Below are 13,178 nucleotides of genomic sequence, written 5' to 3' on the forward strand. Positions count from 1 at the left end.
GTGCTACGAGATAAAGTTGTACTTCTCCAACAAACAAACAGAAAATAAAATGGAAGAAATAAGAATTAAAAATGATATTAGTGAAAAAAAGACAATATGGACCTATCGACTACATGAAACTGAATGACCCACAAAGATAAGATAACTGGGATGACTAAAAACACTCAAAAACACAAATTTTGGACTATTAGCATCCACATACAAATTTGGGTATCCAATTAGGAAATGACCACACTTAAAGGAAAACAGTAGCGTATAATGACATGCAAAATTCTGTAATCATGCACCGCTTGTGGTTTCTCAACAAAGATAAGCTTGTATCCCCACAAAAAAACAAAAAACAAAGATAAGCTTGTATGATAATAATTGGCTAAAGTTAACTGGCTAAGATCCCAAATGCATTTTTGAAAACCTGACCACATCAAGCAATCTATGATGGGAAACCAGACCACTGCATGCATCTTGTTCAAGTCAAAATTTAGACGAACATACAGAATGTCCAAGTTCAGCATAGTACTTGACTCAAATCGATGAGAACACACAGAGCTAGCTAGGTCATCAACATACAGGTAGAGAACACCTGTAGACAACAACTCCCTACCGATTTCCGCAATGCCCTGCTCTCCACACACCAACACAAACGTCAACCGCGACGATTACCAACATATCCAACCCTGCTGGTTGGCTGTGTGGATCATGATGATGCAGAGAACAGGGTCTTCCTCCCTTTCGTAAAAAAAACATCCAACCCTGCTGAAAGATTACACGAAACGGCGCCGACCACTCCGCTCGTCTCGCCGGCCAATCTGTTTATCCCGCCCGTCAACCACGAATAGAAACCTCGAAAAAGAATGACAGATGCATTGCACGCTGAGATGTGCGTTTATCCAGATCCAATGACCTCAAAATTTGACTTAATACAAAGTCACTGAAATTTAGAAAAAAAAACTATAATTAAATTGTTTCCAAATTGCTCACACTAAAAGGGCCACCTTTGTTTGAAACACCTTTATTGCTATAACACAAGCAGCCGGGAATGCATCCAGACGTAAGTGAGTATCACCATTAAAAAAACTTGAGACTTCATATGTTCCTGATACACTAAATGTTCATCTCCAGGTACATGTATGTTCCGAGCTGTTCCGGTACAACTAACAAGAACTACCGCGTGACATTACCAGATACAGCTAATCAATGTGCTGTGCCAGGCACAGGACGACCAAAACGTGCTCACAAGGCAATGCATAGACCTATCATATTGGCCTATTCCACTCACAAAGTGTGCTCACAAGCAGTTTCTGCCGGTTAGTGAGCGTGTACGTTGAAGACGCCGGCGGGCTACAAGGCAGGCATGTAATGTCTTTTCGTTGGATTGAACCACGGGCTGAGGCAAAACTTATTAGCTTGAATTTCTTGGCATATAAGAACTGCAGATTATATAGCTGACAGAAAGTTGAAGTAATCATCTTGAAAGGACAATCATTGGAGATTTCAAGATACCGAAGATGTTTCGAGTTGCCAATACTATCTGGTAACTCAGTAGCGAAGGCAAAAGAAATCATACGCATACGAATAAGTTTAGTACACCACTGGTCCATGAAAAATCCATTATTCTTGTTAAAATCCTTCTTGCAAATTAGGGTATTTAGCTTCGTGTACTTGCATAATCTCAACAAGCTGGAATTGTCAAAGTCACCGCTAGGGAGTATGTAGAGATGATGAACATTCTGTGGAACTTTATCAAAGTCATTCTTATTTCTTAGGATGAAGGAGTTGTGCTCCGAAACTTTTTGTGCCATGTCATGCATCAAATCATGGATTACGTATCCACCACTAACTTTTTGAAAGAATGGCCGTGCTACAAGGTCTACAAAATACAGACAACCAATATCATGAATTGTGAAGCGACCTTGAGGTTCCACAAAGACTTCTGATACCCAAATTTCAACTAAGCAGCTCATCTGGAATTTACGAGCTTTGGAGTACACAGCAAAGAAAGCAAAGCATTGCTTTAAATAGAATGGTACATACATGTAGCTCCGAAGAGCAGGCAAAATCTTAGTCTCATCTTGTTTCAGCTCTCACAGTTCACTCGCGAGTATAGAATTCCAGTGCGATGCTTGAAGGTCCATGCTTAACATACGTCCTAGAGTTTTGGTGGCCAAAGAAGAACCCTTCAATTTAGGAAGTGTACTTCTACCAATGGAATCTAACTCAAGAGCATTGTTGGGACCCTGAGATCCAAACACACACAATTTAAAGAAATTCCAGAAGACTTCATCCTTTAGACCTTCAACTATAATGGACCCCAATGTGTGCACCCTTTTGGTAACATTTGGACATCTCATGGTCACCAACACCGCACTTCATTCTTGGACACTTCTAAAAGGTGCACAAAACCTCTTCCAACATTGCCCATTTTCCTTCAAGGCGCCACCCCACATGTTATCAAGGACTATCAATAACCTCTTATTGTCCACATGGTTAGAAAGAGCACGTTGAAGAGAATACAAATTGTGTATTGTTGCCTCCTTTCCAGTACAAGATTGTATGACCTCTTTAGTTAACCTCTTTACATCAAAGTCATCCGAAAGGACCGAAACAGAAATCCAGATTATGAGCTCAAAATGAGACTTTGCTCGTTGATGGTTGCATACATGTTGGGCCAAATTAGTCTTTCCAACACCACCAATTCCAACTAATGGCAAAATAGGAAGACTAGGTATTCTTGATTCATTACTAACTTGGTTGCTTGCTGCAGTGCTTGTTGAAGCATTGAATGAACTAGTTGCTCTCTTGCGCTTTGAGAGTGTAGGCACATTGAGAAATCCCAAAACCTTCTCTAGATCCTTCTCAGGGCCAAATATTTTTGTTTCATTTGGCAAAGAGGTGGTCTCCGGCCTAACTAATTTGTCAAAGCATTGTGTAAGTCAGCGAATCCCCCACTACAACAGGAACCCCCCTTCAGCAACGCATCGATGTGTTGTCTATGTCCATATGTGTGTTGCTATGGTCTACACCAACGGATTAGTATGTGTTGCCGTTGGTGCCGTTGCAAGGGTCTACAACAACGTATATACATGCGTTGGTAAACAGCGTGTAGAAGCGTTGTAAGAGAGCAACACATAGAGTTAGAGCTTAACAACATTTCATATGCGTTGGTGGATGCCCCCACAAAAGGATTTTCATATGGACCTGGGAGATCATTGCAACGAATAGAAGCTTTGTTAGACAGCATGAACAGTTAATGATAGTTTATATATTGCCATCAAGAATTATGAGTGGGCAAATATGAGTCGCAATATAATGAACAGAAGGTCTCATGTATTAAATCAATTGTGTTGCATTACAAAAGAACACATTCCAAAGATTACAAGATGTGAAACAATCTAGTAGTAGCCCAATTGTCAACCTTGCAATAAACTACAATGGTTGAAACGTTGACCCTAAATTTGACATTCTAATTATCTAATAGTGGCCACATTCTCGACATTGCCATCAACATCTGACCCAAGCATCATCAGTTCTTGGCAATCTACAACAACAAATAAATGAGATGAGTAACGTATGGCAGAAAAAAACTGGTTAAAGCAGTAGAAACTCAAAGGAGCACCATGGTAGCTCTGTACAAAGATTATATATCAAGTGTTTGTAAACTGCAGATTCAGCATATGGTTGGTAATTTAGAAGACCAAATATATGTATACTGACATCAAATTTGATTGGTTGACAAACTGTAACCTGCACGAGCCAATAACACCCTTGGTGAACTGGGGAAACAAAATTAAGTTCTGCTTACAAAACACACTGTAGATCGGCTGCCAGTCATCAATAAATCATTATTCATACGCTGGTATCTGGCTCAAATTGTTTATCTCATTTTAAATAAGTATACTGAATCTGAACTCTGAATTAATCTGAAATCCTAAGGAAGTGATATTAGTATGCTGAAAATCTATTTAACAAATAAATATATTTTTCAAGGGACATGGTTCAGTATTTCACGTAAGTGATTACCATACTAATAGGTAGGCTACTTTTTCAACAACATACAGTTAGTGTTGTTTGAACCAAAAAATTGCTTGCAAAAAAGAATACTGTAACAGTTTAAAGTACATTGCTAAATGAGATGGGCAATGCAAAAACTAAACATCCTTGGGTCGTGTCATTTTTATTTTCCTAGTACTGTACATGCAGCTAACTTTTCCTCCTTGGCCAAACAGTTACCCGTGCATAATCAGTAGCTATAACTATACTTACTTACATCCATCTGACTTCTCAGTACTGCATCTTGCATTATATTCACTGCATTAGTGCGGCCGAGTCGCTGCTGTCGTCCATAAAGGAGACGCACCTAACCTCGCATTGTTCCTGCCCTGCACGTTTACAACTAAACCAAATTTTAAACCCAAAAATGAGCATAGTCAAAGCCTGGAATGGCAACCCGGTGGATAATATTGCTGTAACTGATGATGCGGACACCAAAATAGATAGAAGTGGGGCGGCACAAGAAACATAGAGAACCTACAGGAACGAGTTAAGATGTGCAGAGATGTGCATGTCTGACTCATTTCTTTAGTGCAAAGTGTGTCAAACAAATTAATAAGATTCATAACACTGATAAGGGGATCTTTTTTTCTCCGTAAAGTAATCAAATGTCATTCGTCGTTAATAGTGTTGACCCATTGATCCTTGAAGATCCACTTTGATGACATGGTCACAAACTAGGATAAATTTGAGATAATATGGCAGCTAATTGAATGAGTCTGATGATCAACTTCAATTGAAAATATTAGTAATTAAGTATTCACCTACATACTATATAGTAGCAAGAAAATCAAAGAAAATCGATCCAACTCTGAATCCCGACTCTGACTACCTTGAAGAAGACCAAGTATATTCTCTCTCTTAGCCACATCCTAATAACAGAGCGCTGTGCCTTCTCTAGTTTTTGTTTTGGCTTGCTGAAATTTCTCTTGATTTCCTTTTCTAAAAAATTGGTTTGCGCTAAGAAGCTAAAATGGTTTGTTGGACTCTCCTTTTACATATAGGAACATAAAAGAAAAAATAGGGTATCATGGTCACCCAATGAACTTCATATGTGGGAAAGAAATCAAGCTGTGAATCTGGTAGAAGAAAGCCGTATGTGCTCACCTGGATCGGTGCCGCTTGCCGTTAACGAGTGCTTGCTGTCAAATGCGCGGGATGAGGAAGAGGAAGAGAACAATGAACACCTAACAATGTTGGATGAGACCGAGGGGTGGGGGGAGCCTATCACAGCTCCTGAGGAACTTCCAGGAAGACGCAACTAACGATGGTGCCGGGTGAGCTCACAGCTTTGTCTGCTTGCCGGTGCACCGTGGTGTAATCCATTATTTCATATCTTAAATTTAAGATGCTACCTGCTCCTTGTTGCATATCTTAAACTATATTTTGTTCCCAACTGTTCTCTTTAGTTGTTACTGAAGATCAGTATGTATATATCTTGAGAAAAGTACAAGTAAGAGGCATCCTCTGCTGGTAAAAGAATAATTAAGGAAGGGGACAGATGCTTTGCTTAGCAAGGAAAATCAGACGCCACCAGTTTGGCTGGTAATTAATGTACTCTCTCAACACCTACACCTCAAATCTGCCCGTTCATTAATATTGTTCAAACATATTCAACAGGTAGTTAAACAGGTAGGAAGATTCATGTATGGTAGGTAAACGTATTCCAGAGTTGGCTTATGAAGCATGCTGTAACAACATATTTGCAGCTTGAAACAATCAAAAGGCAAACCATAAACACAAAATACTATTCTGAACCTTGCAGACCAAACAGGATTCTCTATGCTCAGGCTATCAATGCAAGTCACAAAATCACCAACACCAACATCTACATATATTACATGCATATACTATGTTAGTGAGATAGAAAAAGTACACTACCTCCTGCAAAATACGTGCAGCTTGTTAGCTTGGTTGCAGTTGGAAAAAAAAATCATAATTACTCTTCTCTTTTGTTTAGTTCTGAATTAAACCTTGCAAGGCAATAATCAACAGTGACAGATTCTTGCAACTTAGAGATTCACTCTGTGCAGCAGACTGAAAACTACTCCCTCCGTCCCATAATGTAAGACGTTTTTTGACTCTAGTGTAGAGTCAAAAAACGTCTTACATTATGGACGGAGGGAGTAGTACATTAAACTAGCTAGTATTTCCTTCTCAAACTTGAAACAAACACAAAAGAGTAGTCTCAACTCTGAACTCTGCCTTACTTCTGTAACCCAAGCACTATTTTAAAAAGAAGTGCAGTAAGCAGAGCCTCCCTCAAGTCTCTTTGAGGCAGCAACATCAGCAGCACATGCATATAGTGAGCTAAACTGCACTACATTAAATGGGTCAGTGGCAGAGCGAAAGTGGTAGACAAAAAACATTTGGGGACATTTGTTGGGGGGGGGGGGGGGGGGGGGGGGGCAGTGCCCCCTCGGCCACTGGCGGAGCTACGTGTTGGTAAAATCGGCCATGGCCCGCCTAGTTCATAGCAATTATAGTGGAGATGGGTCTTCCTTTGTACCGGCCCGCCTAGGTTTGCTACTGTACCTCCTCCACTGGCCTCGGCCTCAACATAGCTTCGCTGTTGATTGCATCCAATTCCTTTAAAAAAAACATCCCGGAAAACAATTGCAGCTTGTTAACTTGGTTGCTGTTTGCAATAATTATAATTACACTTCTCTTCAGTTTACTTATGCATTAAACATGTTAATCCAGCAAACCCTCACAAGGCAATAATCAATTCATCTTTATTTGTTTCATCCCAGGTGGCTGAGCTGCGCTAAGGGGAGAGGTGGACAAGAAGCGCCGACGGGAGAGAGGGGGACGGAATCAGTGAATATAAGAATGAGTCTACATTCCCTATTATTTGTCTTATGTACTTCCTTTATTTTCATTTGCCTTCCTGCGTCCTGCAGTTGTTATTTTTTTCTAGCAATCCTTTTGTTATGTATGTGATCGAGTGTCCACTCATCCCACATCGCGAAGCCTAGTAAACTTTGTTTTGTTTCCATTTATACATGCCCGATCTGGAGCTTGAGTACCCCCACCCCATCGCCAACCCTAGGTGACACGGGGGGCGATCGCGCAGACGGCCCTAGGCCTCCCCCCTCACCTCCTTCCTCCTGCCGCCGCCTGAGGTCTCGCGGGCGAAGTCTGGCCCATGATGGCGGCAGCGGGGCCCTCTCCCTCGCATGGTGGTGGCGAGATCTCCGGGCGGCGGCGCATGGCACGGCGGAGATCCGGCGGCAAGGAGCGGCGGGATCCCTACGGCGTGCGTGACGGTGGCGACAGCGAAGGCGCGACCTCCCCGTGGCGGAGGCGCCCCTGTGGCGGCGGCCGGGATCGCGGGTCTCGCCTTGCCCAGATGGGCTTGGGCAGGCCGGCAGTGCCGGTGTGCATCTACAGGCGAGTGTGGTGGGCCTGGCGGCGGCGGCAGTAGGCACCGTGGTGGTGCCATGGCCTGTGAGGCAGCAGCGGCCTGGATCCCTTTGGTCCAGTCCCCGGCAGAGATGGCAACAGTCCGTGCATGAGATGCTTGAGGGAGGCTCTTCGAACAGATCTGGGTGAAAACCTGCTCTCGGCTTGCTGCAAGGCCGGCGGTGGCGGCGATGTCTGCGTCATTCCTTTCTTGAAGGCATCGCCGTGGTGAAGTTCAAGGCTAGTCTCTGCTACCTTCGGGGGAAACCCTAGATCAGTTGATCAGATGACGGTGGCGCTTTGGTGCCGTTTCCCTCTTGGGGGCATCATTCTTGGAGGTGTACACGGGCCAAGGGACCAGTGCAAGGCTTCTTTGGTGGAGCGGTGCTTCATCTTACATATTGATGGCGGCGGATCTCGGCGGCATGGCGCAATGAAGACCCGGCGTCTGATGCACGGAGATGGACTCGTGCATGAGGAGGACGTTGTCTGGTCTCATGGTGACGTCGATGGCAGAAAGGTCTGGCAAGGTCGGTGCATCAGTATTGCTCTGAAGTTTGATCGATGAAAGACGGCGGCGACGACATGTGAGCGTGCGTCGGACCGGTTTGCGCCCCAATCCCGGTATGTGGCTTGGTTGGGGCCTCCGGATTTAGATGTTAGGCTTTGGTGTGATGTCTGTTTGGTATTAGGCTTGAACTATCGGCACCCCTTCATCAAGTGGATCGGAGTAGCGACAGATGTTGCTAAGATGGTGGCTTCAGACTACCTGATGTACTGCTTTGTAAGGTCTTTGTGAATAATTAATAAAACGGCTGGATGCATCGTCCAGATGCAGAAGCCGGGGGTAATCCTCCTTTTCAAAAAAAGACTATTTAAAAATTAAGAAAAATGTTCTAAATAACCTGGCAATTCAGAATTTTTTGTCTACTCAAACATGGAATTTTTTAGAAAAAATTGCATTTGCGGACATGACATTTTTGTAAAGTGACACGGCACAAGTCTGACACATTATCATGGCAAAATTCATAAAAGTTCCTTACTCAAACATGACATATTAGGTAGTGACCTTGCCATGACCCTACCATGTAGACCATGTCAAATTTGTTTAACGTCCCATGGCAGTCTATTTATTCAAATAGCATGGCAAATTTACTGTTTTTACAATGAATAAGCAAAAGAAGACAAATTCAGATTGCTACAGAGAAGACATTATGCTTAATGGAAAATTTATTTGAGTTGATAGACACGATGCTTAATGGAAAATTTATTTGAGTTGAGGGGAGCCTAATAATCTATAGCAGTCCACATAGTCAAGAAAAAAACATAGTAAAAAAAGAATCTACAGCAGTCCACCCTCAGAGCTTCTGGGGTACTTCCAGGAAGAGGTCCTGAGTGACTTCACAGCTTTGTCCAACTTATCTTAAATTTAAGATGCTACCTGCTCCTTGTTGCATTCTTAAGCTATATTTCGTTTACCAAAGTTTTCTCTGTAGTAAAGTATGTATATATCTTGAGGAAAGTGCAGCGAGAGTGGTGATCTGTTGGTAAAAGAAAGCAGAGGATGCTTCTCCAGCAGCAAGCAGCAACAAAAATGGGTAAAAACAACAGCTCGATTCCCATTAATAATCAAAGGCATCAAATGCTTTCTTAACAAGGCAAAATGTACTCTCTCGAACTTCAAACTAACCTTAATATGTTAATCATGCAGATGCAGTGCTGTGATCAATGATCATGCAATGTGAGGCTTAGCATGGTTGCAGTTTGAAACAATCAAAAGGCAAAACACAAACACAAAATATTACTAGTCTGAACCCTGCTTCAATACACTATATATGCATGGGATGTTACACAAGCACCAGCACTAACATCACCACATCAACATCAGAAAGTATATGCTGTATTAGCGAGGTAAATAAAGTACACTACCTTAGCTATCTCTGCTGCAGAATGCAATGAACTCCCTTCAAAATAACCTATCCATCCTAGAAAACAAGTGCAGCTTGTTAGCTTGGCTGCAGTTTGGAATAGATAATTATAACCACTGTTCTCTTCGTTTAATTCTGAATTAAACCTGTTAATTTAGAAACCTCACAATGCAATAATTAATTAAAAACCATATACAGCATGCAATCAAATCCAAGTCCTGCCAACTAATTAAAATGCTTCCTCAGAAAACTTGAAAACAACCTAAAAGGGCCACCTAATTATTTGCTGTTCGGCCATTTGAAACACGAAAAAAAAGAAGAAAAGGTGCAAACCAAACTGTTTCCTTAATTCTCAATCCGTTTCACCGCATCTGTACTTCTGTAATCTGTAGCCAACCTACCAAATCAATCATCATATCTTTTTATCATTGGATGGAAGGAATGAACCATGCCGGCGGTGGCCAGTTCCGGTGCTGCCCGAGGCCCTGGACCTTCTCCGCCCTGCCATCCTTGAGGTTGAACACCCCGACGCCACTCTGATCATACGCGTCATTGCACGGCCCCACATCGTTCTTGGTGTAGTAGACGCAGCCGGCCCTGATCTCTGGGTGCTCCCTCGTCGACACGCACATCGAACTGTTCACCCCGACGAACAGAGCAGCATCGCCGATGTCATCCGTTTCCTTCCACTGCTCGCCGTCGGCATCAAGGATCTGCACCTTGAAGGAGCATGTCCTAATAAGACGACCGTAGTATTCGTCCCTGATCTCCTTGGAGTCCTCGAGCACCACCATCAGCCTCCCGCCCGGCGCCGCGACGAGGTACTTGCGGCATGACCACGGATCACCATCCGCATTGGGCAGCCTTGGCGCGACCACCGCGCTGGTGAACATGCCGGTGGCATCGGGGCTTTGCTCCCACACCTCCACGCCGCTCTTGTAGGTGATGGAGTAGAACTTGCCGTTGTAGTGTATGGCGTCCTCGACGCCGTCGCGCGAGGGCGCCAGCCTCCACTCGCCGCCCTCCGCCGTGGCGAAGGCCGGGACGCCGAGTTGCGGTGTGGTGATCAGCATGGCGGCGCAATCAGAGACAACGACCTTTCGATAGAAAAAGTGACGCATCAGGTCGGCACGAATCGTATACGTCCCAACTGGCCGGCGGTCGCCCCCGCCGGGGTATGGGGGACCCCTGAGGAACTCTTTTTGATCGACCATCGTGAAGCCACCCCACTTCTCGATGAGGCCGGGGATGGTGGTGATGGCCGGGAGCGCGCACCGCTCCCCGGTGACCGGGTTGACGAGGCGTAGCCGGGCCTCGTCGTCGGCGGTGACGAGCCAGCAGCGGGAGGTGGATCCCAGGACGACGTGGTCGGCCCACTGCGCGCGCGCGGTGGCGGCACCGCGGTCAGAGAGGGAGAAGAGTGTGGCGGTCTCTCGGGTGTCGCCGGGCAGGACGAGCCACGGCGCCTCCGGCCTGAACGCGGCGCGCGAGGTGTGGAAGACGGCGGCGAAGGACAGGCGGTCGAGGAGGCTCAGCCGGCCGTGAATGTTGGCCAGCATGTCCGGCGGGAGGCTGGCGCCTGGCGGCGGCGGCGGGCATTGCTGATTGGTTTCGCCGCACTGCATTGCCCGCAGGGATCGGATCAGATCGGATCGCCTCTCCTCGTTATCGTTATGAAGAAGAAAAACCCAAAAGCACCGACCTTTTTTTAACGACTCCCTTGAAACTGAAACTGCGACCACGGCCAAGTCTGGACCCTGCAAACCAACTTATGCTGTAAATATAAGCTTTCCTGCAAACAAAAACAAATTATGGGATTTTTTCACAACAATATACACTGTTAATTTCGTACTAACACACTGTAAATTTGAAACGTACCACTACCAATTTAGAAAGAATGCCGACATTATTGAATGCAACTCAATACGAACTAAAACCACGACAATAATTATGGAACTTTAGGGAGTAGTAATTTTAAAGGCAAGAAGGAAGTTGCAAATCAAAACTGTTGGGTTCATTTAGTTCTGAAATCTCCTGCAGAGAAATGTGCCCTAAGAGTGGTACTCGAGTAGCAATAGAAATCGGGAATGTCATCAACATGATTCCTTTCGATAATCAAGGGGTACAAGTGTTTTTGCTTAACAAAAGAGGAGAGTAGTCGGAACAGTTGCTTGCTTAACAAATGACCTCATCGCGGTGGGTTGGCGCGGGACAGCAGCATCGAGCGGAGGCGCGCGGTTTCGCAGGGCGGCACGGCGCGACTGTGACCGGGGCGGCCAGGCGATGGTGTTCTAGTGCGGCGGCGCGGGTGGCTGCACGTCGGGGGTGCGGCGGAGCGTGCCTGCGCGGGGTCACAACGGTGGGTTTCCCGGCCTGGATCTGGCTCGTTGGCTCCTGTGGACAGCTGCCCGTGGGTGGCGTGGGCCGGCCATCGCTGGTGGTCTTGGCTACTGGAGGTAGCTGGCGTGGGGGCGTGTGCCTTGGTGGGGTGGCCCGGCTGCGTCTGCAGCTGTGGCGACCTCGTACGGGGGTGCGGGTGGTGCAGATCGATGGGGCGGCGGCGTTTGCAGTTGGGTGTCGTGCCCCCGCCGGTGGCCTGGGTGGAGGTGCAGCAGGCCTACTTCACCTGGTTCTAGACTGGCGGCGTGGCTGCGAGTCAAGGCTTGTGCTCGGGCGTATCTGGACAGGGTCCGAGGCGAGTCGGAGTTCGTAGTCCGGGTAGGTACGCTTTGGCTTGATCCGGGAGGTGTCGTGGGCATTAAGGTTCCTCTACTCGTGGGTATGGTGGGCGTTGGTGGTGGTGGGGACTCCATTACACTATCGGGAAGATCGGCGTCAAGGGTCGCGATCATGGCGTCGTGCAAGCGTGCTCGACGACGGCCGTCGTCGGTAGTGACTCCCCTGGTCTATCGGTACCGGCTGGAGACGCAGGCCATGATGCCTCCTACCGTGAAGGCGTCAACCCAGACTCTGTGGCTGATGTCGGGGCTAGGAGCGAAAGTTGCCACCTTTTACTCCTCCTACCGGGGCTGGTGCACCGTGTTGTGGGCGGTTGTTGGAGTCTTGAACATGGATACCGGGGTGACTGCCCCCAATGGTGGTCCGCATGGTTGGCTCTCCGGCGGGCACCTTGGCGGCGGTGAAGGCCTTCCCTCTTAGTCATGTGGGCGACGATGGGTGGTGCAGCGGGTGGCTCGCGCGTGCTCTCTATCTCTAACGGTGTCGATGCCCCCATTCATATATGGATTTATGTTCTCCTCGCGCTGGCCCTGGATACCTCGTGGGGACGCGGGGGAGCTGCCGATCGAAATTTCCGTGCTCTGTCACCGATGACGGCGACGCTCGCGCGCGCTGTTATCTGCTTGAAGACATCGTCATGGTGCTCACTCTCTGATTTCGGGTGAAAATCTCTGTCTTGTGCGAACTCAACAATGGCGATGCTTAGCGCCATTCTCCCTCCTAGGGGTGTTGTCGTGGAGCTTAGGTGTTATAGGGCTTATCGTGGGGTTGTTCTTAGATCATCATGTATTCTATGTCAGTAGTGTAGTCGCGTGCGTCCTGTGTGATCTGGTTTTCCTGGGATCGGTGTTGTTTGAGGGCCACCCTATCTCCTTGTATCATTCGTCCATGTATAGTACTCCCTCCGTTCCGAATTACTTGTCGCACGTATGGATGTATCTAGATGTATTTTAGCTCTAGATACATCCATTTCTACGACGAGTAATTTGGAACAGAGGGAGTACTATTGTAAGCATCACAAATTTTGTTTAAAAATGTATTGTTCATTTGCAGGCAAAA

At 46.2% G+C, this 13,178-nt stretch overlaps 1 protein-coding gene and 1 pseudogene across 1 annotated transcript; both read right to left on the reverse strand.

Moving 5' to 3' along the window:
* Positions 1 to 1,253: 1,253 nt before the first annotated feature.
* LOC141041453 (putative disease resistance protein RGA3) lies at positions 1,254 to 7,492 on the reverse strand (annotated as a pseudogene).
* Positions 7,493 to 9,805: 2,313 nt separating this feature from the next.
* On the reverse strand, positions 9,806 to 11,005 carry LOC109749597 (F-box protein At2g17036-like). Its single transcript, XM_020308544.1, has one exon. The coding sequence runs from the start codon at positions 11,003 to 11,005 to the stop codon at positions 9,806 to 9,808; it is 1,200 nt and encodes a 399-aa protein (XP_020164133.1).
* Positions 11,006 to 13,178: the final 2,173 nt, after the last annotated feature.

The sequence above is a fragment of the Aegilops tauschii genome, chromosome 2 (genome assembly GCF_002575655.3).
Source record: "Aegilops tauschii subsp. strangulata cultivar AL8/78 chromosome 2, Aet v6.0, whole genome shotgun sequence".
In the NCBI taxonomy this organism is placed as follows: domain Eukaryota; kingdom Viridiplantae; phylum Streptophyta; class Magnoliopsida; order Poales; family Poaceae; genus Aegilops; species Aegilops tauschii.